The sequence below is a fragment of the Hylobates moloch genome, unplaced genomic scaffold (assembly GCF_009828535.3).
Source record: "Hylobates moloch isolate HMO894 unplaced genomic scaffold, HMol_V3 SCAFFOLD_1, whole genome shotgun sequence".
In the NCBI taxonomy this organism is placed as follows: domain Eukaryota; kingdom Metazoa; phylum Chordata; class Mammalia; order Primates; family Hylobatidae; genus Hylobates; species Hylobates moloch.
Window position 1 is genome coordinate 193,769,381 of NW_026652276.1, and position 23,572 is coordinate 193,792,952.

Below are 23,572 nucleotides of genomic sequence, written 5' to 3' on the forward strand. Positions count from 1 at the left end.
ATAAATGACTTTTCCTTTGAATTCACAACTTGGTTAACTCTTTGGTAGGAAAGGCCTAGCTTTCAGCCTATATCAGCTTTTGACATGCCTACCTCACTAAGTTTAATCACTTCTAGCTTTTGATTTAGAGTCAGAGATGTGCCTCTTTTTACTCGAATACTTAAAGGCCATGGTAGGTTTATTAACTGGCCAAATTTCCCTAGTGTCTTATGGAATAGAGAGGCCTGGGGGTGAGGGGGAAGAGAGAGAGAAGAGGGGGAGGGGGAGAGGGAAGAGTGGGGAGAGAGGAGAGGGGAGAGAGACTGGGACAGTGGATCCATGGAGCAGTTAGAATATACATGACATTTATTGAATAAGTTCACTCTCTTATATGATTGATAATAAGTTCACTGTCTTCTATGGTATCCCTAAACAATCTTAATAGTAACATCAAAGATCACTGATCACAGATCATCATAATAATGAAAAAGTTTGAAATATTGTGAGAATTACTAAAATGTGACAGTGTATTAGTGTGTTTTCATGCTGCTGATAAAGACATCCCTGAGCCTGGGTAATTTATAAAGAAAAAGAGGTTTAATGGACTCACAGCTCCGTGTTGCTGGGGAGGCCTCACAATCATGGTGGAAGGTGAAAGGCGTATCTTACATGGTGGCAGGCAAGAGAGAATGAGAGCCAAGCTAAAGCGGAAACTCCTTATAAAACCATCGGATCTCGTGAGACTTACTCACTACCACGAGAACAGTACAGGGGAAACCGCCCCCATGATTCAATTATTTCCCACCGGGTCCTTTCTACAACACATGAGAATTATTGGAGCTACAACTCAAGATGAGATTTGGGTGGGGACACAATTAAATCATATCACAGAGCCACATTGAGTACATGCTATTGGGAAAATGGTGCCAATAGACTTGCTTGACTCAGGGTTGCCACAAACCTTCAATTTGTAAAAAATGTAGTATCTGCAAAGTACAATAAAGCAAAGCACAATAAATGAGGTATGCCTCTACTAATAATTAATTGGATTATAACAGTCATGTACTTATAAAATTTGTGCCTATATGCATATAATCTGACTAGCAGGCGGATTTTCTTACCAACAATAAAATAATGGCAATTGGTTCTATTAATAACCTTCCATTATTTTTCCTTATTTGTAAATTCTTAGTGGATAGCCACTTTAAACGGTTTAATTGTATTTTGCTGTTTTGATTCTTTGTTTTCATAATTATATAAGAATTACATATTGTTATATAATTATATATTACATTGTACATTATATATACTATTATATAACAATTATGTTATATATACACATATAGCCATAACATATATGTAATATATATAATTATGTAACATAATGTATAATTATATAATCGTATTTAATGAACTATTCTTTCTCATTTTCAGTTAGAACAACACATGCTACAGAACCACTAGTTTTCCAGATAGCTCTTACAATTTTCTGCTAGTTTTTAATCTAATAATATTACCTATCTGCTTTTCTCAGTCTATCATGTAACTACTAGAGGAGCAAGTAAACTGCTCACTGTTTAGTATGAACCACTGCATTATTTCACATTAATACAGTTATCCAGGATAATCAAAGTAGAAAAAGTATACTTACTCAGTTATAAATTCAGGGTTTGTAAAGCTGAGGTTGGTTAAATGACCTTCAAGTTTAGAAGACTCATGCATATTTAAGGCTGGAGTGGTCTTAGTGGCTAGTACAGCTCTTTTTTCATCTTTCTCAAGTGCTTTTCTCTTCCCACCATTTTGGAAATATTCTCTGCATACACTACAAGTAAAAATAAAGTTGTATTTTAACATACTGTGTATGACTATAAAATAAGATGGAAAAAATTGGCTTTTATTAATCAAGATGGGAAACTTTCAAATTTAAGATTTCTGCTTTGAAAATGTCAAACTGAGATAAATTTGAGCACCCTGTAGCACTTTCAAATTTTTAAAAATTACTATACAATAAAGAATGATCACAAATTATGTTTAGTAAATAAAAAATACATTTTTTCAGGATTACGGATTTGTTTGTATATACTTTACTGAACTTCTCTCTTGACTAAAACTTCCTCCAGCAAAGCTTACATAACTCTACTATGCAGTGACAACATCCAGAAGGAATAGTAGTCACAGTTAATTTCGAGCTGGCTTTACTAGTAGCAGACAGATAACCCAACAGCTGTTCTTGAGGTCCCTCTTGGTTTATGATAACAAAGTTAGGGTGAGTGCGTGTGTGTGTGTGTGTGTGTGTGTGTGTGTGTGTGTGCGTGTGTGTGTGTGTGTTTGTATGTATTTATATATATGTGTATATATATGTATATATATCTGTATATACAAAGAGAGCGAGCGAGTGAGCTCATTTTTCTTATTTGCACTTAATTTACTACATATAGCTCACACTTTACACAAAGCTACTTTATCATTCTCCACAGACATTGCTTGGTGTAGTCCCAAAAATATATGGCAAGAGAAGAACTGAAGAGCAAAGAATTCACGCAAAACTGGTTTCAGCAAGTCCAACTATGGTCCAAGGGAACTATGCCCATTTCTCCTTCATGCTTACAGGATCCCGTTAGTTCAACTTCAGTTTTTCTTAGTTCCTATTATGTAAGACTTCTTTAACTTATACTATGTAGATTTAATTTTAACTCTATACGCAGAAGTTGAAACTTATTCAGCATGAATTAAACATTTATGAAGTACGCATCATGTGTAGAGGTGCATAATGATGGCCAAATTGTAGAAGGCATAGTTGTTACCCTCAAGAAACTACTGTTACCTCAGTAAAGGACACAAATAATTATTATATATAACAATAAAAAACATGATTGATAAACAGATAAACAAAGATAGTTATTTCTATAAATAAAGTACCTAACCCAATCTAAAATCAGCAATATACATGGATTTTAGAAAGATAAGTAGGAATAAACCAGAAAAGTAAAGTAGAGTGGAAACTTTCTAGGCAAAAGGACAGCATAAGCAAAGACATGAAAGAGAAAAGCAGAATGAGTCTTCAGAGATGTACCTCAGTTCAAGATACATGAAGTTTAAAGTACTGGGCAGAAGATGAGTGGACCTATTCTCAAATGAAAAAACCCTGAGCCTAGTGCACATATAGAGAGGAAGGAGAGCCAAGGTGTGCAAGCTTCAAATCACGCAAGATCCACAGGTCAATTTTAAAATGCGGTCTTTACAAATCTAATCCAATGACAGAGAGCAGTTTAGAGGTTGCCTGGGGTAGGGTGTGGGGACGAGTGCAAAGGGGTACAAGGGAGCTTTCTGGAGAAAAATGTTCTATATCTCGATAGTGGTGGTGGTTAGATAAGTGTAAACAATTGTAAATATCCACTAACTGTACACTAGATGGGTGCATTTTATTGTATATAAATTATACCTCAGTAAAGTTGATAAAAATGTAGACTTTATCAACTTGAAATTAATACTAAAAAGCTTGCTTATGTTTCTATCAGGTAGAACCATATAAAACTGGTGATATTCAAAAGTTCTTGAGCTACAAAAATTGCAATTTTATGTGGTCTAACCTAACAGCTACTAAGGCAGTAAAATACTTAAAGGGCTAAAATTCTAGGTTCTCACAGAATAATGACAACCATCTAAATTCCAATATCCCCATATACCCTCAAAAAAATACAGATCAATAAAGAGAGCAAATAAAAGCACTTACCGTTCACACCTATGGCATAACAAGGAAATAAAAAATAACACTTCATTTTACCTGTTATTGAAAAAATAAAAATCTGAGACTGAGTTGGCAGATGAGGACTGCATAAAAGAGAGAAATGTATGAAAAGGTGGCCAAACAGAATCTTCCAGCAATCACCCTCCAGACCTGCAAGAATATCAAATTGAGTAACTATCCATACAGAAAAGCACCTTCATAAGAACTAAGTCAGTTAAGAGATCACAGTACCTGGTTTTAGCCTAATAAGAAAAGATGCATTGAAGAGGGTAAGAAGGACAGTCTTGAACTGTCTATACCATCCCTCTCCCAAGCCCAGGCAGTACACCCCAGAGAGATAATCTTTGTGCTTTGGGGAGGGAGAGTGAAATAACTATGGGACTTTGCACTGGAACTCCACGTTGCCCTGTCACAGTGGAACACAGCACTGGGCAGAAATCTACTGGTGCCCACAGGGGGCATTTAGACCATCCTTGAACAGACAGAAAGATGTCTGCTGCCCTAGTGGGAAGAATCTTAGTCCTAGTCTGCACTACTGGCTGCATAAAGTGACCTTGGGCTCCCAATAAATGTCAGTGGCAGCCAGACCATGGCAACTGTAGTCTTTGGGTGAGCCCCAGTGCTGTGCTGGTCTCAGCAGAGGCTGTGGGCCCAGGGTAGTACAACCAAGTGTGACACCAGCTGTGGTGGCCATGGGAATGCCTGCATCACCCCTCCCCCAATTCTAGGCAGTGTAGTGTAGAGACTTCTTCTACTTGGGGGAAGGAGAGGAAGAGTATAGGAGACTTTGCCTTGCAACCCAGGTACCAGCCCAGCCACAGTAAAACAAAGCACCAGGCAGAATCCTAAAGCCCCTGATTCCAGGCTGTTGTTCCCACATGGCACTTCTAGACCCACCCTGGGACAGAAGGGAATCCTCTGCTCTGGGAAGATGGACCCAAGTCCCTGCAGGATTCATCACCTGCTGACTAAAGTGGCCTTGGACCTTCAGTAAACATCAATGACAGTTCAAATATGACCCAGCATGAGGCCAGCTGTGGCGGCCACAAGAGTGTCTGTGTCACCTCTTCCCCAACTCCGGTCAGAACAGCATAAAGAGACACTCATTCCACTTGGGGAAAGAAGAGGGATTTTGCCTGGGAACCCAGCAACTCTTCCCTTATCTTCAAGTCCATTAGGGCTGGGAATTCAGCAATCTACAGAAGCTGCAGCGTACCTGGGCTTAGAGTGCCCTCTAGTGCTGAAATGGTTACAGTGACCACAGGCTTAGATAATACTTTAACTGAATGCTTAGAAGGCCCTCTGAAAAAGGATGGATACTAACAAGTCCAGACTACAAAGACTGGAATAAATATCTAACTCTTCTATGCCCAGACACTGAAAAACATCCACAAGCAACAAGAACAGTCAGGAAAATATGACCTCACCAAACAGACTAAATAAGATACCAGTGACCAATCCTGGAGTAGTACAGATATACTTCTCAGGGAATTCCAAATAGCTTTTTGAGGAATCTCAACAAACTTCAAAAAAAGAGAAGGAATTAATAAATCTTTCAGGGAAATTTAACAAAGAGATTAAAATAATTTAAAGAATCCAACAGAAATCCTGGAGCTGAAATATTCAATTAATGAACAAAAATATGTATTACTATCTAAACAGAATTGATCAAGCAGAAGAAAGAATTAGTGAGCTTAAAGACAGGCTATTTCAAAATATAGAATCAGGGGAGAAAAAGAAAAAAGGAGTAAAAAAAAAATGAAGTATGCTTATAAGTCTGGAAAATAGCCTCAAAAGGACAAATCTAAGAGTTATTGGCCTTAAAGAGGAAGTACAGACAGAGACTGGGGTAGAAAGTTTATTCAAAGAAATAATAACAGTTTTACAAACCTAGAGAAAGATACAAATATGCAGTTATAAGATCAAAGAACACCAAGCAGCTTCAACCCAAATAAGACTACCTTCAAGGCATAAAATCAAACTCTTACAGGTTAAGGACAAAGAAAGGATCCTAAAAGCAATAAGAGAAAATAAACAGGTAACAAATGAAGGAACTCCAATACATCTGGCAGCACACTTCTCAGTGGAAACCTTACAGGCCAAGAGGGAATGAGATGACGTATTCAATGTGCTGAAGGAAAAAAAAAAAAGGGAAACAACTTTCAACTGAGAATACTGTACCCAGCAAAGCTATTCTTCAAACGCAAAGGCGAAATATGTAGACAAACAAAGATGAAGAACTTCATACTAGACCTACCTTACCAGAAATGCTAAAGAGAATTTTTCAACTTGAAAGAAAAGGATGCTAATACACAATAAGAAATCATCTGAAAGTATAATATAAAACTCACTGGTAAAGGTACGTACATAGTTAAATTCAGAATACTCTAATACTGTAATTGTAGTGCATAAACTATTCATATATTCAGAGGAAAAAATCCAATAGGATAAATTTATTGTATCTGTACATATATATATACATATAAATAGATATCTAAAAAGAGATTTGTAATAAGGAATTGGCTCATGTGATTATGCAGATTGAAATGTCCCACAATCTGCTATGCCTAAGTTGTAAAACCAGGAAAGCTCCAATCCAAGTCCAAAGGCTTGAGAACTATTTTATAAGTTCTGGTCCAAGTCCAAAAAGGCTTGAGAACCATTTTATAAGTTGTAGTCTAAGTTCAAATGCCTAAGAACCAGAAGTGTCAATGGTGTAGGTCCCACCTAGAGGGAAAGCCTCAAAAGAGGCCTACTCACCCACAATAGAGAGGGCAATCTGCTTTACTCAGTCTACAGATTCAAATGTCAATCTCATTTGGACACACCCTCGCAGACACACCCAGAAACAATGTTCGGCCAAATATCTGCATACCTTATGAATCAGTAAAGTTGTGAATAATATTCCGTACTACCTAAAATTAACATAGGCAACACAATATTGACAGAGAAAAACAAACTGAAGGACTAACACTACCAACTTCAAGACTTACTATAAAGCTACAGTAATCAAGACAGTGTGGTAATGGTGAAAGAAAAGACAAATACATCAATGGAACACAATAGAGAGTGCAAAAATATACCCACAAAAATCTAGTCAACAGATCTTTGAAAAAGGAGCAAAGGCAATACGATGGAGAAAAAAGATAATTTTTTCAACAAGTCATGCTAGAACTAGACATCCACATGCAAAATAGAAAAAAAGTAAATCTAGACCTAGACCTTATACCTTTGACAAAAATTACCTTGAAATGCATTATAAATGTGAAATGCAAAACTATAAACTATCTAAAGGGTAACATAGGAGAAAACCTAGATGGCACTGGGTATGGTGATGACTTTTTAGACATGACACCAAAGGCATGATCTGTAAAAGAAAAAATTGATAAGCTGAATGTCACTAAATTACAATTTTTTTTGCTTTGTGAAAGACATTTTCAAGAGAATGAAAAGAGAAGCCACAGACACTGAGAAAATATTTGCAAATCGTACACATCAGGGGTGCCCAACCCCCAGTACTGGTCCGTGGCCTGTTAGGAACTGGGCTGCACAGCAGGAGGTAAGTGGCAGGTGAGTGAGTGAAGCTTCATCTGTATTTACAGCTGCTCCCCATCGCTCGCATTACTGCCTAAGCTCTGCACCCTGTCAGATCAGTGATGGCATTGGATTCTCATAGAAGCAGGAACCCTTATTGTGAAATGTGCCTGTGAGGGATCTAGGCTGCACGCTCCTTATGAGAATCTAAAGCCTGATGATCTGTCACTGTATCCCATATAACCCCCAGATGGGGCCGTCTAATTGCAGGAAAACAAGCTCAGGGCTCTCACTGATTCTACATTATGATGAGTTGTACAATTATTTCATTATATATTACAATGTAATAATAATAGAAATAAAGTGCACAATAAATGTAATGCACTTGAATCACCCCGAAACCACCTGCTTCCATTCCAGTCAATGGAAAAATTGTCTTCCACAAAACCAGTCCCTAGTGCTAGAAAAGTTGAGGACTTCTGACATATACAATAAAGAACTGTTATCTAAAATATAGAAAGAACTATTAAAACTCTGTAAGAAAGCAAATAAATTTAAAAACCAGGTAAAAGACCTGAACAGACATCTCATCAAAGAAGATATACAGAGTGGAAGCAACAAGAATGCTTATCAAGTGCTGATGAGAATGCAAAATATTACACTTTTTACAGCAGCTTTATTCATAATTATCAAAACTTGGAAGCAACCAAGATATCCTTCCATAGGTGGATGGATAAACTGTGATACATGTAGACAACAGAGTATTATTCAGCACTATAAAGAAATGAGATATCAAGCCATAAAAAGACAAAGAAGAACCTTAAATGCTAATTACTAAGTAAAAGAAGCCAATCAGAAAAAGCTACAAACTTTATAATTCCAACTATATGACATTCTGGAAAAGGCAATCTATGAAGTCAGTAAAAAAGTTGGTGGTTGCAGGCCGGGCATGGTGGCTCATGCCTGTAATCCCAGCACTTCGGGAGGCCGAGGCGGGTGGATCACCTGAGGTCAGGAGTTTGAGACCAGCCTGACCAACATGGAGAAACCCGTGTCTACTAAAAATACAAAATTAGCCAGGCATGGTGGCGCATGCCTGTAATCCCAGCTACTCGGGAGGCTGAGGCAGGAAAATTGCTTGAACCGGGAGGTGGAGGTTGCAGTGGACAGAGGTTGTGGTGAGCTGAGATCGCGGCATTGCGCTCCAGCCTGGGCAACAAGAGCAAAACTCCGTCTCAAAAACAAAAAACAAAAAACAAAAAAACCCCAAAAAAGTTGGTGGTTGCAGATGGGTGAAAAGGTCAGCACAGAGGATTTTCAGGGCAGTTAAACTATTCTGTATAATACTATAATGGAGGATACATGTCATTATACATTTTTCAAAAACCACAGAATGTACAACATCAAGAATGAACCCTATGGTAAACTATGTATGGACTTTGGGTGATAATCATCTATCAGTGTAAGTTTAACAACTCTAACAAATGTACCACTCTAGTGCTGGATGTTGATAGTGGGGGAGGCTATGCATGTTTGGGATGGAATGGGTTGTATATGGGAACTTTCTGTACTTTCTGGTCAATTTTATTGTGGGTTTCTGGTCAACTGTGTTGTAAACCCTCTGCTCTAAAACATAAAGTCTACTTAAAAGAGAAAAACAAACCAACCTTGGGATAAATATATCATGTATCTCCTGATGAATTACACTGAGAGGGACACACATCACCTATGCAAAACCCTTGCTAATGATACACTTAACTTATATCTAATCACAAATAAACTACACATATCCAAATTGAGAGGCAATCTACAAAATGTTGACTTTTAAAAAATGGCCGCATAGGCCGGGCATGGTGGCTCATGCTTATAATCCCAGCACTTTGGGAGGCCGAGGCAGGCAGATTACCTGAGGTCAGGAGTTCAAGACCCACCTGACCAACACAGTAAAACCCCGCCTCTTCTAAAATATAAAAATTAGCCAGGTATGGTGGCGGGTGCCTGTAATCCCAGCTACTCGGGAGGCTGAGGCAGGAGAATTTCTTGAACCCAGGAGGCGGAGGCTGCAGTGAGCCAAGATCATATCACTGCACTCCAGCCTGGGCAACAACAGCAAAACTGTCTCAAAAAAAAAAAAAAAAAAAAAAGTCGTATCATAAAAAGACAAAAAAGAAAAGAAAAAAATGATGAAGAATTTTTCTAGATTAAAGACCAAAAAGGCTTCACAACTAAGTGCAATGAGTTATCCCTGATGGGATCCTGGATTGAAAAAAAAAAAAAAAACAAACAGGTATAAAGGACACTATTGTGAAAACGGGGGGGAAATTTGATTATGGATTACATTATTAGTTAGCATCATATTAATGCTAAATTTCTGGAGTGTGATAGTTGTATTATGATTATGTAGAAGAATGTTCTTACATGATACACATTGAAGTATTCAGGAATATAAGTCTGGTAATTTCTGTAACTGACTCTCAAAAGGTTCAGCAGAGAGCAAGAGAGAAAAAGGACCCAGAGGAGAAAGAGGAAAAAGATACAAAAGTAAGACTAAGTACAGTAACATTTTTTCAGAAGCTGAAGGAAAGAAGTGTGAGTCAAGGATTTTGTATCCATCCAAACTACGTATCTTGTAACAAAATTATACAAAACCAGTTTGTAAGATGGGTGAACTCAGAGAACATCATAATTCCAAGTTGTTTTTAAAGAATCTACTGGAAGATAAACTTCATCTATGAGATGATTAAGAAATGTTGGTGAAGAAGTAGGGAATAAAAAGCATTAAATCACTTAAAAAAGAAAAAGCGGGTACTTTAAAATGCTAAAGGCATTCAATTCACTTGAATTCCCAGTGAAGATATAACTACTATAAATAGTTATGTATCACTTATCATAGCAGCCATCTTTACAAAGAAGAAATTCCATGAGATGTATGGAGAAACCGACAAACACCAGCAACAAGGAACACTCCACTTTCAATTAAGAGAATGAAAAGGTTATAGAAGCCCTAAAAAACATAATAAAGTTTACCTTATTGCTAGAAGATGAACTCTGCATTCAGAGAGAATAGCTTCTTTTTAACTATACATGGAATAGTCACAAAAATTACCATATATGTGTATTAAGTCATGAAGAAAACCATAGTAAAAACCATAATGAAAAAATACAGACAAAATTATACAATTGCAATGCAATAAAACTATAATTAACCAAAAAACAAGAAATCCATTCTATCTGCTATTTTTTTAAAAAGTAAATAACTTGAGTCAGAGGGCAAACACTAATAAAATCACAGACTATCTAAAAAAAATTAATGAAAGCACTACAAGTCAGAAGCTAAGGAATGCAACTAAAATAGCAATCTGATGAAAATTGAGATGCTTTAATGCTTATATCAATATAAACAAAAGAAGAAAATTAAATGAAATAAACATTGAACTCAAAGGATTAGAAAATAAAGCAAAAGAAAGAGTGCCAACAAATACACAAAAACTTGCGCAACTTTTTTCTAGAAAAATATACCAAATATATAGAATCGAAAAATTTCTTAAACTTGACTCAGTAGAAATAAAAAGTTTAAACAAAACAAAAATCCAAAGATGAAATAGTTATCAGAGTTAATCTTACCAAAAAGCACCAGTATAAGCCTTCAAACACCAGATAACCCCTGTATTAATCACATTTTTTACTTTATCTTTCATATTTTGATATTTTGGGAGGGGTGTTGGAGGGTGTGCTTATACATCCAGAGAGAGACTGCCCCTCTCGGGACCAGCTAATTCCTTAAGGCGGTAAACTTACTTGGGAAAACATTTCTCATATACAAGACAACCACTATCTAACTTTTACACATAAACCAATAATTCCCCACTACTAAACCAACTCAAGACCATACACCAGACAACAACAGACAGCCTCTAGTCCCCAAAGCCTACTGAAATTATTCAACCTAGCCAATCCTAAACCGTTTACTCTGCCCTGCCTTGGCTTTTCCATAAAAAGGTCAATAACAGCACTGGTCTAGGCTTTCCTTTAGCTCCTGCTTCTGACTCCTGACAAAATCTGGTGCTTCCTTTGTAGCCCTGCATGGTGTGGTATGTCCCCTTCTCTCAGGAAATATAAGTAATAAATAATTATTTCAACAGCATTGATCACTCCATGCTTTGCCTCAGTCACCTCTATAAATTAAAATTCCACTGATACATGTGAGACAACCCCAAAAGTACTTAAACTGTTCCAAACCACAGAAACAAAAACATTTTTCCAAATTCATTTTCGGGGAGCAAAATTACAAAGAAACTTATCTGATCTCATAAAGACTACAAAAATAAAGACCAATATCACTTATAAATATGAATAAAAATATGAAATTAAATTTTAACAAACAGAATTAAATATGACCAAGTGATATGTATTTCAGGAATGCAAGGATGGTTCAGCATAAGAAAATCCACTAATATAATTCACTATATTCATAAATCTAAGAAGAAAACACATTTATTCTTCTCCATAGATGTTGAAAGGTCATTCAACAAAATTCAAACCCATTCCTAATATAAACACTCAATAAAATACAAGTTGGTAAACACTTCCTTAATATTAGAAATATACATATATATATATATATCAGCCAAAAAGCCTGCAACTTAATGAAGATACACCAAGTACATGACTGCAAAATGAATAAAGCACAGCTACGTAATAGACAAGAGAAAAAGATTTAGTCAAATGAATAAGACAGGAAGAAATAAAACTTTGTGTATTTATAGATGACATAACAGATATACCTTGACAACCCAAGAGAATCAATCATAAACTCATATAAACAGAAAGAAAATTCATTAAAATGGTAGGATGTAAAACACTAAAAAGTGAAAACCATCCACATATATATGTACACACACAATAGCCTGTTAGAATATAGTCATGTGTTGCTTAACAATGGGGATATGTTCCAAGAAATGCATCATTAAGGTGACTTCATTATTGTGAAATCACCAGAGTATACTTAAATCTAGATGGTATAGCCTACTACATGTCTACAGCATGTTACCATACTGAATACTGTAGGCCACTGTAACACAGTGGTTAAGTATTTGTGTATCTAAACATAGAAAAGGTATAGTAAAAGTACAATATTATAGTCTTATGGGACTACCATTGTATATAGTCCATATATTTCCACTGTTGATGGAGATGTCATTATGCAGTGCATAGCTGTATAACAGAAGGGAAGGGGACATTTACAACAGCAATAAAAATGACAAAATAACTAGGAGTAAGCACAACACGAAATGTGCATAACCGCTATACAGAAAACCTTAAAACACTACTTTGCAAAGTAGTCTGCTACTTTTGACTAAAGTAGACTAGAACAAATGGAAAGACATTTTTTTTTTTTTTTTTTTGAGACGGAGTCTTGCTCTGTCACCAGGCTGGAGTGCAGTGGTGCGATCTTGGCTCACTGCAATCTCCTCCGCCTCCTGGGTTCAAGTGATTCTCCTGCCTCAGCCTCCCAAGTAGCTGCGAGTACAGGCACACACCACCACGCCCAACTAATTTTCGTATTTTTAGAAGGGACAGGGATTCACCATGTTGGCCAGGATGGTCTCAATCCCTTGACCTCGTGATCTGCCCGCCTCAGCCTCCCAAAGTGCTGGGATTATAGGCATGAGCCACCATGCCCGGCTGACATATCTTTTTAATGGATAGGATGATTCAACATTATTGAGATAGCTGTTGTTCCCAATTTATGAAAAATTAATGTAATCTCAATGAAAGTAATTTTTAAAATGTAGTTGGACCAGTTGATCCTAAAGTACATGTGGAAAAAAGCAAAAGCAAGAAAAACCAAGAAAACCCTGAAGAAGAATAGTGTGAGATGGGGGGATGGGGAAAAGATGCTACAGAACAGCATTATAAGTCTTTATGATTAAAACAGTGGTAGTAGGCATGGATCAATGATATACACAATGGAATATGACAGAAAAGCTAAAACAAAACCAACTATGTGGGGAAACTTAGTACATCATGTAAATGTCATATCAAATTACTGAAGAAAAGGTAAAGTTTTTAATAAATGTTGGGGAAATGGATAACTTTGGTAGAAAAAAATTAGATCAATACTTCACAAGAAATACCAAATTTGACTTTTAAACAGGTCAGAGATTTAATGTAATAAAGGAGAAATCCCCTAAGTACTAGAAGAAAACATGAGTGAATAACAAATTGTTATTTGAATTCCTACAGTCTGGTAATTAGGAAAGCTTTTCTAAGACAATCAAAATCTGGAAGCAATAAAACAAAAGACTGATACATCTAACTACATAAAAGCAAAAACTTTCTGTATGGCAAAAGATACAGTCAAAGACAAAGGGCACAAATACTTATAAATGATATAAAGAGCTCTAAAAAAATCAAGAAAAATTAGAGACCAAAAGTCAACAGAAAAAAAAAAACTATCAAAAACATGATCACATAATTCACAGAAAAAAAAAGGCAAATGACTCCTAAATATATAAAAAGGTACTTTACCTCACTCATAAGAGAAATGTAAAATAAACTCAAGCTAGAGATACCAATTCTAATCTATCAGAGAAAAATTCAACAGCTGAGCCACATACTGTGTTGGTGAAGTTATAGAGAAATGGGTATTCTTATTTATTTATTTATTTGCTGGTGAAACTGCAAAATGATAGAACCTCTACACAGAGCAATTTGGCAAGCACATCTAATAAAATCACATATGCATTTAGTCTCCATTCCTGCAATTCCACACCTAGGAATCTACAAATATACAATTACAAAAATACAAAATGCACATACACAAGGTTATTCATTACAGCACTATATGTAACAGCAAAAGCTTGTAAACAAGTCATGAAAATGAGGAATATATCTGTATACCTGTGATGGTTAATTTTAGGTATCAATTGTCAAACATTATCTTAGGTGTTTCTTTGAGGGTGTTTTTGGATGATATTAACATTTACATTGGTAGACTAAATAAAGCAGACTGCCTTTCCGTAATGTGAGTGGGCCTCATTCAATCAGTTGATACCTGAATAGAACAAAAAAGCTGACTCTCTTGTGAATAATTCAAGAGAATTCCTCCTGCCTGACTGCCTTTGAACTGGGACACCAGCTTTTTCCTGCCTTCAGACTCGAAGTGGGTCTAGAGGCTGCTGGCCTTTAGAGTGGATCTATACCTTCAGCTCTCATGGATTGCCACCTTGCCCACTCACCTTGCAGATCTTAGGAGTTGTCAAACTTGATAATCATATGCATTCTTTATAATAAATATTACTGTACATACAAACAGACACATCCTATTGCTTCTGTTTCTCTGAAGACTCCTGAGCAATACCAAATACAGTTAATTCTCATATTAAGTAAAAAAGAAAGGTACAGAGTATATAACAGTATACAACACACTACCACCTACAGGGATAAGGGTGGATATATGTACATATGCATATGTACATGGGTATGAATTTGTTTATTTTTGCAAAAACAAACACTGGTAGGATAAAAATAAAACAAATGAAAATGGTTACCCATAGGAGGTGTTACCTGGTGTAATGCCTATATGACAGTTGAATTCTGATCCTGCCCCAACTCTGCTTATCTTTAAGAAACAGGATACTTGTAATAAAAAGTTCCCTTCGAAATAATGAGACCAGCTGAGACTCGTTAGAACCAAGATAGCTGACCTAATGAAAAGACCTCACGTTTCATTATAAACTCATTTCCATGCTAAATGAAATGGTACTCCCACCAGTTCCATGACAGTTGGCAAATGACCCTAACAACTGGAAGAAGCCATAAAAGGACAAAAAGGATGGTGGCACTCCAGTTCTAGAAAGTTCACTGCCCATTTCTAGAAAAGACATGAATATTAATCCTCTTGCTTTTAATGTCCAATGCCTTCATTAGAAAACCCTGTATTTTAACCCCCCAGCCTTTCACTAGTGGAGAAGTTGAATTGTGAGCTATGCTCCTGCTTCTCAATTCCATGGCCATCAAATAAAGCCTGCAGTGCTTGATACTCACTTCTGGTTTTGTGTACTGGTTTCGTGACAATGAACAGAGAAAGACCCCATCTTTTGGTGAACCAGCTTTGTTGGTAACAGAGGCAGGTGTAAACGAAGAAAATAAAAGGGAGTCTTTTTTGAGTATACCTTTTTATAAGGTTTGACTTTTGAACCATATAAATGTTTTATATTCTCCAAAATTAAAATAAGAACAAAAAACGCCCCAAACTGAAAATAAAGTGAAATCAACTGTATAGCAAATTGGTATTACAACCATACAGAAAAGAACTGTTTCAAGCAACTTTTAAGCATATATTCCGATCCTTGGTGGGATATGTCTTAAAGACAAAAGAACTGCAAAGAAATCTTACATTTCAGTTATTTTATTTTTAGAAAATCAGTATTGCAATTTTTAAATCATTTTATGTAAATTGTAGGAAAAGGCTAATGTATTAATGTAATTCAGAACCAAGTCCTTCGGCGTAACAGAAGAGAAATAAAAAACAGAGAAGTTAAGCAAAAATAAATATAAGACAAAGTTGTTAAGCAAAAATCTTATTAAACTGGAGTGGAAAATATCAATTAGGAATTTTATTGAATATTTATATATAACACTATATAACATATTATATATTTTTCTAATTCTCTTTACCAAAAAGATGCAGAATAAAGCACACCCTGTGCACATCTAGTGCCCACATGTAACTTTTCAAATGCCATTTCCCACTAAATGAAACTAGGACTCCCTGAAGAAACAGTGATTCCAGGTCTCGACGAGGGGAAGCAAAGACTCATCTTTGTACTACAGAGCAAGAAAGTGCTCACAGGTGATGTAAAACACAGAAGTAAACTTTGACTGGGCTCCTGCTGCCTAATATGAAATTATTTGAACACCCCACCCCCTGAAAAAAGACTAATAATGAAAAATGGAATAAATAAAAATCCAAGATGTTACTGTGACATTCCAATAAAAAAACCAAAAACCCCACAACCCAGTTGTCCTAACTGTAATTGACTATTATACCAATTGCTTTTGTGAAAATTGGTAATTAAACAGAATTGCAATTTTTTTAATCTGATTTTCTGGATAGCATGTAATCATCATTCACTGTTTATAAAGGAAAATTCTTTTATTTACAAAAGAATGCCAGCTAATAAATGTCAAGAAATAATACAATTTTAAAAATAATTATTTTGTAACCCTAAATATTATTTAATAAATGGAAGTAAAACTGTTTGTTGAAAGACTGTTAGGAAAGAGGATTGATCCACAAACCAAAATATCACTCTACATGTTACTTAATTATAAAGGGATAACATAAGTTTACAATGGAAAGATTGAGTAGATACCACCTTAACCAAATGACAACATTTAGTATCTCTAATGGCGGTACACCTCACAATAAAAACCTACTAATATGACACAAAATGATGTATGAAGCTTCATCTAATAGATATTTTTGCAAAAATATCTGACCTGAATCAATCCTTTAGACCCAACTTTCAGTTTACAGGAAATAAATGAGATTGAGGAAATAAATAATTGGTACCATGAGAAAACAATCAGATAATCCTGCATGTAGAACACAAAACTAGTTTGGAATTAGGATGCAGATTATCAGAACAGCTCATATGATACAATTTAAAAAACAACATATTAAAAAGAAATTACGAGAGATGAGAATGCAAAGGGGTCTAAAGGAAATAAATTACAGACAAGCACAAGTCCTTCCAAAATGAGAAGGGATCACAGGCACTGGGGCATTTGCTGAAATGGTACCTGGGCTGCAGAGAATCAAGCCTTCTAGGGCAGAAATACTCTGCTGGATTAAAGGGAAATGGCAGAGCTTTTAACAACTGCTTGGCTGTGTGACAGACTGATATCTTTAAGAAACTCAAATGTATTGATAATTCTCCCCATTCTCCTCCTGATTCCCTCCACAGGTCTATTTATGAGTATGTGAAGGCAGCAACAGCACTGGTGGCTGCGAGTGGGACTAAAAAACAGAAAAAGATTAGGCTTATGTCCTGCAAGAGAGTTGCACCTGTAATATACACAGAACAGGATTCACTCACTATCAAAGCACTTGAGACCAGAAGTGAGTTGAAACCATCTCAAGAGGTCATCCAGCTCCAATACAGCTCAACTCCTGATGGTATCAAAGTGTTCAGTCTTTCATTCTAGCTGCCTTTCAGAGCAAAAAAAGCATGTCTCTCTGGAGAAAAAGGGTATTTATGCCAATCTCTGCTAAACACAGTGCCAGTATAAAAACAGAATTACCACTCATAAAGCAGGAAAAAATGATCCATAACCAAAAGAAAAAAATAGCCAAAAGACACAGACCCATAGATAAGACATGTTAGAATAAGCAGACAAAAACTTTAAAATAACTATTTTATTTTTTTAAAATAGAGAAAAAGACAACCCAAATGGATAAAAACAGAGAACTTCAACAGAAAAATTAAATCTCTATAAGAGCCAAGTAACTACTATAGAAAAACTGAGAAAAATGGTATCTTAAAAACATCTTTATTGGTTAATGATAGATAAAAAAGCTAAGAAAGGAAAATCAGTAAAGATATATAGAATACTTGAACAACACTATTAACCAGCTTGAACCAACAATTGCAAAATGCAGAATGTGGGATATTCTACAAATTAACTGACATTTGTCTAAAAACTCAATGTTATGAAACAAACAAACAAAAAAACCAAGAACCTGAAGAACTGTAATCACCAAATGCAATGTATGAGACTTGATTGGATTTAGAAAAAAAAAGATATATATAAAATACATAAATTTTAAAATATATTTTGAAGACAGTAAAAAAAACCTGAACTTATGAACCAAGTATTTTAGAAAATTAGATTACTGTTAACTGTCTTAATATGATGACGGTGTTGTGGTTATGTAGAAAAATTTCCTAATTCTTAGGAGATGTGTGCTAATAGATTAAGGGATAAAATGTAATGTTATCTGCAATTTACTTTCAAATAGTTCAGGAAATAGTGTGTTTATAGTACATGTTTCTCTGTATTTAAAGAGCTAAAAAAGGCAAATTCCTTTATTGAAGGTATAGCTATACCTGTATATTGCATTTTTTTTCCTGGCTTTTAATGGTTCATATTACATATAAAATTTTATTATTCTGTCCTTAGCAGGATAATGTCAGTAAGGCTTACGTCATATAACATATTCCCATAAGTTTTAAGTATAGCAAGAAGCAAACTTTTGTCCAACCCTTTTTAAAGCCCACTTTAGCTTTCAAACTGACATTGCTTTTAGAATTATCAAAAAGAGAAAAAAATTGCATATAGCTCACAATTATATATAACTCAAGTTTCAAAACATAATATTGTTTCAGTCTTTTCCCCAAACCTAGTTTTATGTTTAAAGACATTACATAACTTCTCTTAGTATTACTTCTGATAGTAAAAAAAAAAAAAAAAAAAAGAAATTTAACCATATCTTGCCACTGTTCTTTTTTTTAACAGTATGACCTAAATTCCTAATGATTTTTTCAGCAGTTTACATAAAAAATGACCTCATGTGATAATATAACGATTGATAAAACAAAAATCCAAGGAAAAAGGAAGAAGACTGAAGTTTGAGGCAGATTCATTGTTCAAGTAGAAGGTAAAAGCAAATGCTCCTATGAGAATACTACCTATCAAAGTTCATTTAAGAGATACAGTTTGAGGGCCTGCCTGCTGTACTGTAATAGTAATTTAAAAGCACACGCTAAAATCCAACAACGATGGTCTTAAATGGCAATAGTACTGATTTCCTGACTTTCTGTTACAGGGGAACTATTTGGTTCAGTAGTATGCCTCATTTTGTTCTTAACTTGAGGGAGAAAATGTATATTCTGTAAAACAGTCAGATTTATAACCATTTTCTCTCTAGAAATGCAAATAAAAACATTTAACCCCAACCATCCCATCTCCTATTATTCTGGCACCTTTCTTTAGTTCCTTAACTCCATTATTCTTTGACTCCATAATCCACTGATGGTACCACTTTCTCACTATATATTTTCAATTCCCTTACATATCATCATAATCACTAAAATGTGTGCCCCATCACCTCCCTGGCTCCTCTGAGTCATTATACTTATTTGGGCATTAATCCTAGTACACTGCCCTGTCAACTCACTATTCTCATTCACCAACTGTTTAACTATAATTTCGTGCCATGATTATTGAAGTAGTTTTCTAACTGGGTTCCCTTACTGACACCCTTGCCCTTCCTATAGTCTATTCTTAACACAGAAATTAATTCTTAAGAATTCTTGACACCTTGCAAAAGGTTAATAAAATCCTGTCACTTCTTTTGTCAAAACAGCCATATGACTTCCCATGTCAGAGTAAAAATCAATGTCTTTAAAATGGTCCATGAGACCCTACAAAATCCAGCTGTTCATTAGCTTATTTTCTACCTCTCTCCCTCTGTCATTTTGCCTTGGCCACACTGGTCTCCTGGTTGTTTCTGAAACATGTCAGCATGCCTCTTCTTCAAGGTCTTTAGACTTGGTAGGGCTGGCTTACTCTCTCATTTCCTTTATATCACTGGCACACATCTTTCCCTACCTTACTTAAAATTGTTTTAGTTTTCCTTGCTTTATTTTTCTCATGGCGCTCACCACTGTCTGAACTAGTATAAATTTAACCAACACATTGTTTCTGGCCACTCACCCCAACTAGCATGTAAGCTCTATGAGAGCAAGGATTTTGTGAGTTTCATTGTACTCCTAGTGCCTATAATATGACTGGTACAAAATAGACAATCACTAAATATTATTTATTAAATAAAAGAACTAAGTTAAATACATATTTTTCTCTGAATTATTTGTTGAATGAATGAAATATGCATTATTACAGTTTTAAAATGAGATGTAAAAGTTTTTGAATAAAAATGGAAAGAAAATGTAAATCAGAAGTTACCATAAACTTACTGTCCATGAGAAAGACAATGCTTTATTTTTGGGAATTCATGTTTATTTATTTAGTCTCTAGGTTTTTTTTTTTGGTCCAGAGTTACTTTTGCGGTTTGTTATATAGGTAAATTGCATGTCACAGGGGTTTGGTATATAGATTATTTCACAACCCAGGCAATAAGCATAGTACCCAATAGGGAGTTTTTCAGGGAATTCATGTTTAAGTTTAGTCAATATACTTATCCTTTCTTATAATTTTACCACATTGAGAGAACTAGTATCAGCATTATTTCATTTTCTGATATTTTTAACATTAGAATCTATATCATGAGAAAATAAACATTATCCAAAGTCAATATAAATGCTGGACTACCCTGAATCGTACATCAAAAATTCAAGATTTTAAAAATTTTAAGATGTTTTAAGACTTTATAGAACTCACTTTTACTTGAATCTAAATAATTATTTAAAGAAATTTTTATACCATAACTTATTAATGAGTCAAGTATTAAATCATTATATTTAAATGTATTGTATGTATTAAATGCATTTAAAGCCATATTTTTTTAACAGTTAAAACAAGTGTGTCAAAAGCATTTTTATTTAAAAAGGTAAATGAAACAGACCTGGGGAAAGTGAAGCAAAAGGGAGAAAAGTTGTTTTAAAAGACATGATTTCTTTTTTTTTTTTTTTTTTTTTTGAGAGTCTCGCTCTGTCGCCCAGGCTGGAGTGCAGTGGTGCGATCTCGGCTCACTGCAAGCTCTGCCTTCCAGGTTCAGGCCATTCTCCTGCCTCAGCCTCCCGAGTAGCTGGGACTACAGGCACCTGCAACCATACCCGGCTAATTTTTTGTATTTTTAGTAGAGACGGGGTTTCACTGTTAGCCAGGACGGTCTCAATCTCCTGACCTCGTGATCCGCCCGCCTCGGCCTCCCAAAGTGCTGGGATTACAGGCGTGAGCCACCACGCCCGGCCTAATACACCATGGAATACTATGCAGCCATAAAAAATGATGAGTTCATGTCCTTTGTAGGGACATGGATGAAACTGGAAACCATCATTCTCAGTAAACTATCGCAAGGACAAAAATCCAAACACCGCATGTTCTCACTCACAGGTGGGAATTGAACAATGAGAACACACTGACAGAGGAAGGGGAACATCACACTCCGGTGACTGTTGTGGGGTGGGGAGAGGGGAGAGGGACAGCATTAGGAGATATACCTAATGCTAAATGATGAGTTAATGGGTGCAGCACACCAGCATGGCACATGGATACATATGTAACAAACCTGCACATTGTGCACGTGTACCCTAAAACTTAAAGTATAATAATTAAAAATAAATAAATATATAAATAAATAAAAGACATGATCTCTTTCATAGTATTTCTGGTATTCTATTTTGGCACTATGAATTATATACAGCATCACTTAGATTTAAGAGTTTTGGCCAGGTGCGGTGGCTCACATCAGTAATCCCAGCACTTTGGGAGGCTGAGGTGGGCACGTCATGAGGTCAGGAGTTTGAGACCAGCCTGGCCAAGATGGTGAAACCCCATCTCTACTAAGAATACAAAAATTATCCGGGTGCGGTGGTGGGTGCCTATAATCACAGCTACTTGGGAGGCTGAGGCAGAAGAATTGATTGAACCTGGGAGGTGGAGGTTGCAGTGAGCCGAGATCGCGCCACGCACTCCAGCCTGGGTGACAGAGCAAGACTCCGTCTCAGACAAAAAAAAAAAAAAAAAAAAAAAGTTACAACAATACATTTGAAACTAAAAACATTAATTCATAAAAGTACTTACCTACAACACCATTCAATACGACCTTCGCCCTCACAAGTTTTTGCCCAATGATTATCTGCCAAATTTTTCATTGCAACAGCATATTCACAAAGAGTTTCTTCATCCTCACAGTGTTCTCGCCAAATCTTATCAAAATCTCCCACTAAAAACAAAGAGATAAATGAATTAAGTTTACACTGAAACATGTCAGATTCTTGAAATAAGTTTTAGCACAATGTGAAATTATTTAAAGATAAATATAAGCAAAATTATAAAGTAAAACTTCACAAAATTTTAAACATATTTAAAATGTTTAAATAAATGTTTACACATTTAAATAAATACATTTAAATAAAAATAAAAATGTTTAAATAAAAGTTTCTTCATGTAAAGGGATGCATTTTAATTATTATTATTTAATAAATAAATGAATGATAACAGATTTGTGAAGCTGGAAAAATTGACAAAATATACGCAGATAATGTATATATGAGTTATCAGTTAATAATCCAAAGACATGCTGGTAAGAAACAATTACAGCTGAGTACTCAATAATTACTTTTCCTGTTACTGTTGGGCAATATGACTTTGCAGGAGCTGAGTACAAACACATAAACCTGCTTCTTGACTGTTATTTTCTTGTGTTTCTATTGACTGTTATCTTCTTGTATTTCTACATTTATTAAAAAGGGGTTGGTAGGTAAGATGACAATGTAAATTAAGCAATCAAGTAAATATTTCTATTTACACACTTGGACTTGCTCTAGGCATAATGTAGTTTAAAAATTTATAATTCTAGGTCAAAAATATCAAAAATTGCCTTGAAGGAAATTACTCTGGAAGCCTCTCCAAAGTTTGTAAGCCTTAAAAAATGTCCTATATAAAAAACTATAAGCTGACTACATTATCCATTCAGCTACTATCTTTTTTTTAAATAAAATTAAATCAGTCATCACAATATGAAATTGGAAACATCACTGTGATGACTAATAAAGGTAAGAGAATGCTACTGCTAAATAAAGGACATTAATGCAACTGTAATGGTAATAGAGTAAACAAAATTTATCAGGGTAGTTTCATTCACTGTCCTCGGACATAGGAGTTAGGTTCTCACGCCCCATAATGAAATGTAGGCCATTATTTGGGGACAGAATAAACTTAAAACTGTAAATAGAACAGCCAAATGTGGGAGATAATTATACTAAAATTCTTCCTCCACTTAAGATTATTGAATTCTTACATTTAAGAGGTTTTTTTTTTAAACAGAAAAGGAATTATAATAGTTCAAATGTAACAATCAATACTTAACTATTCAAATTTGAAAAACTTTCAATTAATCCCATTTACTGGGTATTTTAGGGTCTACAGTCTAATAAGTACTGAGTTGAAAACCAAACTATTAGCCCTCTAATTTGATCAAGAAAGAAGAGTAAGGATACAAACAAACCCTCTCGCACATTGTTGACTATATATCAGTCTGAGTCTTGGCCTGAATACTGATTTTAAACCTGAGAGAATTATTTTTGAGGGGGCTATGTACTCATATACAAATATTTC

The 23,572-nt window shown here is 35.3% G+C and overlaps 1 protein-coding gene across 2 annotated transcripts in view; it reads right to left on the bottom strand.

Annotated features, from left to right (window-relative positions):
- Positions 1–23,572, bottom strand: part of BMT2 (base methyltransferase of 25S rRNA 2 homolog) — a 116,391-nt gene that overhangs the window by 77,269 nt on the left and 15,550 nt on the right. For both annotated transcript variants that reach the window (XM_032761495.2, XM_058426102.1), the window contains 2 exons: positions 22,037–22,178; positions 1,631–1,801 (listed from right to left, as the gene is read on the bottom strand). In XM_032761495.2, coding sequence (XP_032617386.1) covers positions 1,631–1,801; positions 22,037–22,178 — 313 coding nt within the window. The remainder of the gene's footprint in view (positions 1–1,630; positions 1,802–22,036; positions 22,179–23,572) is intronic.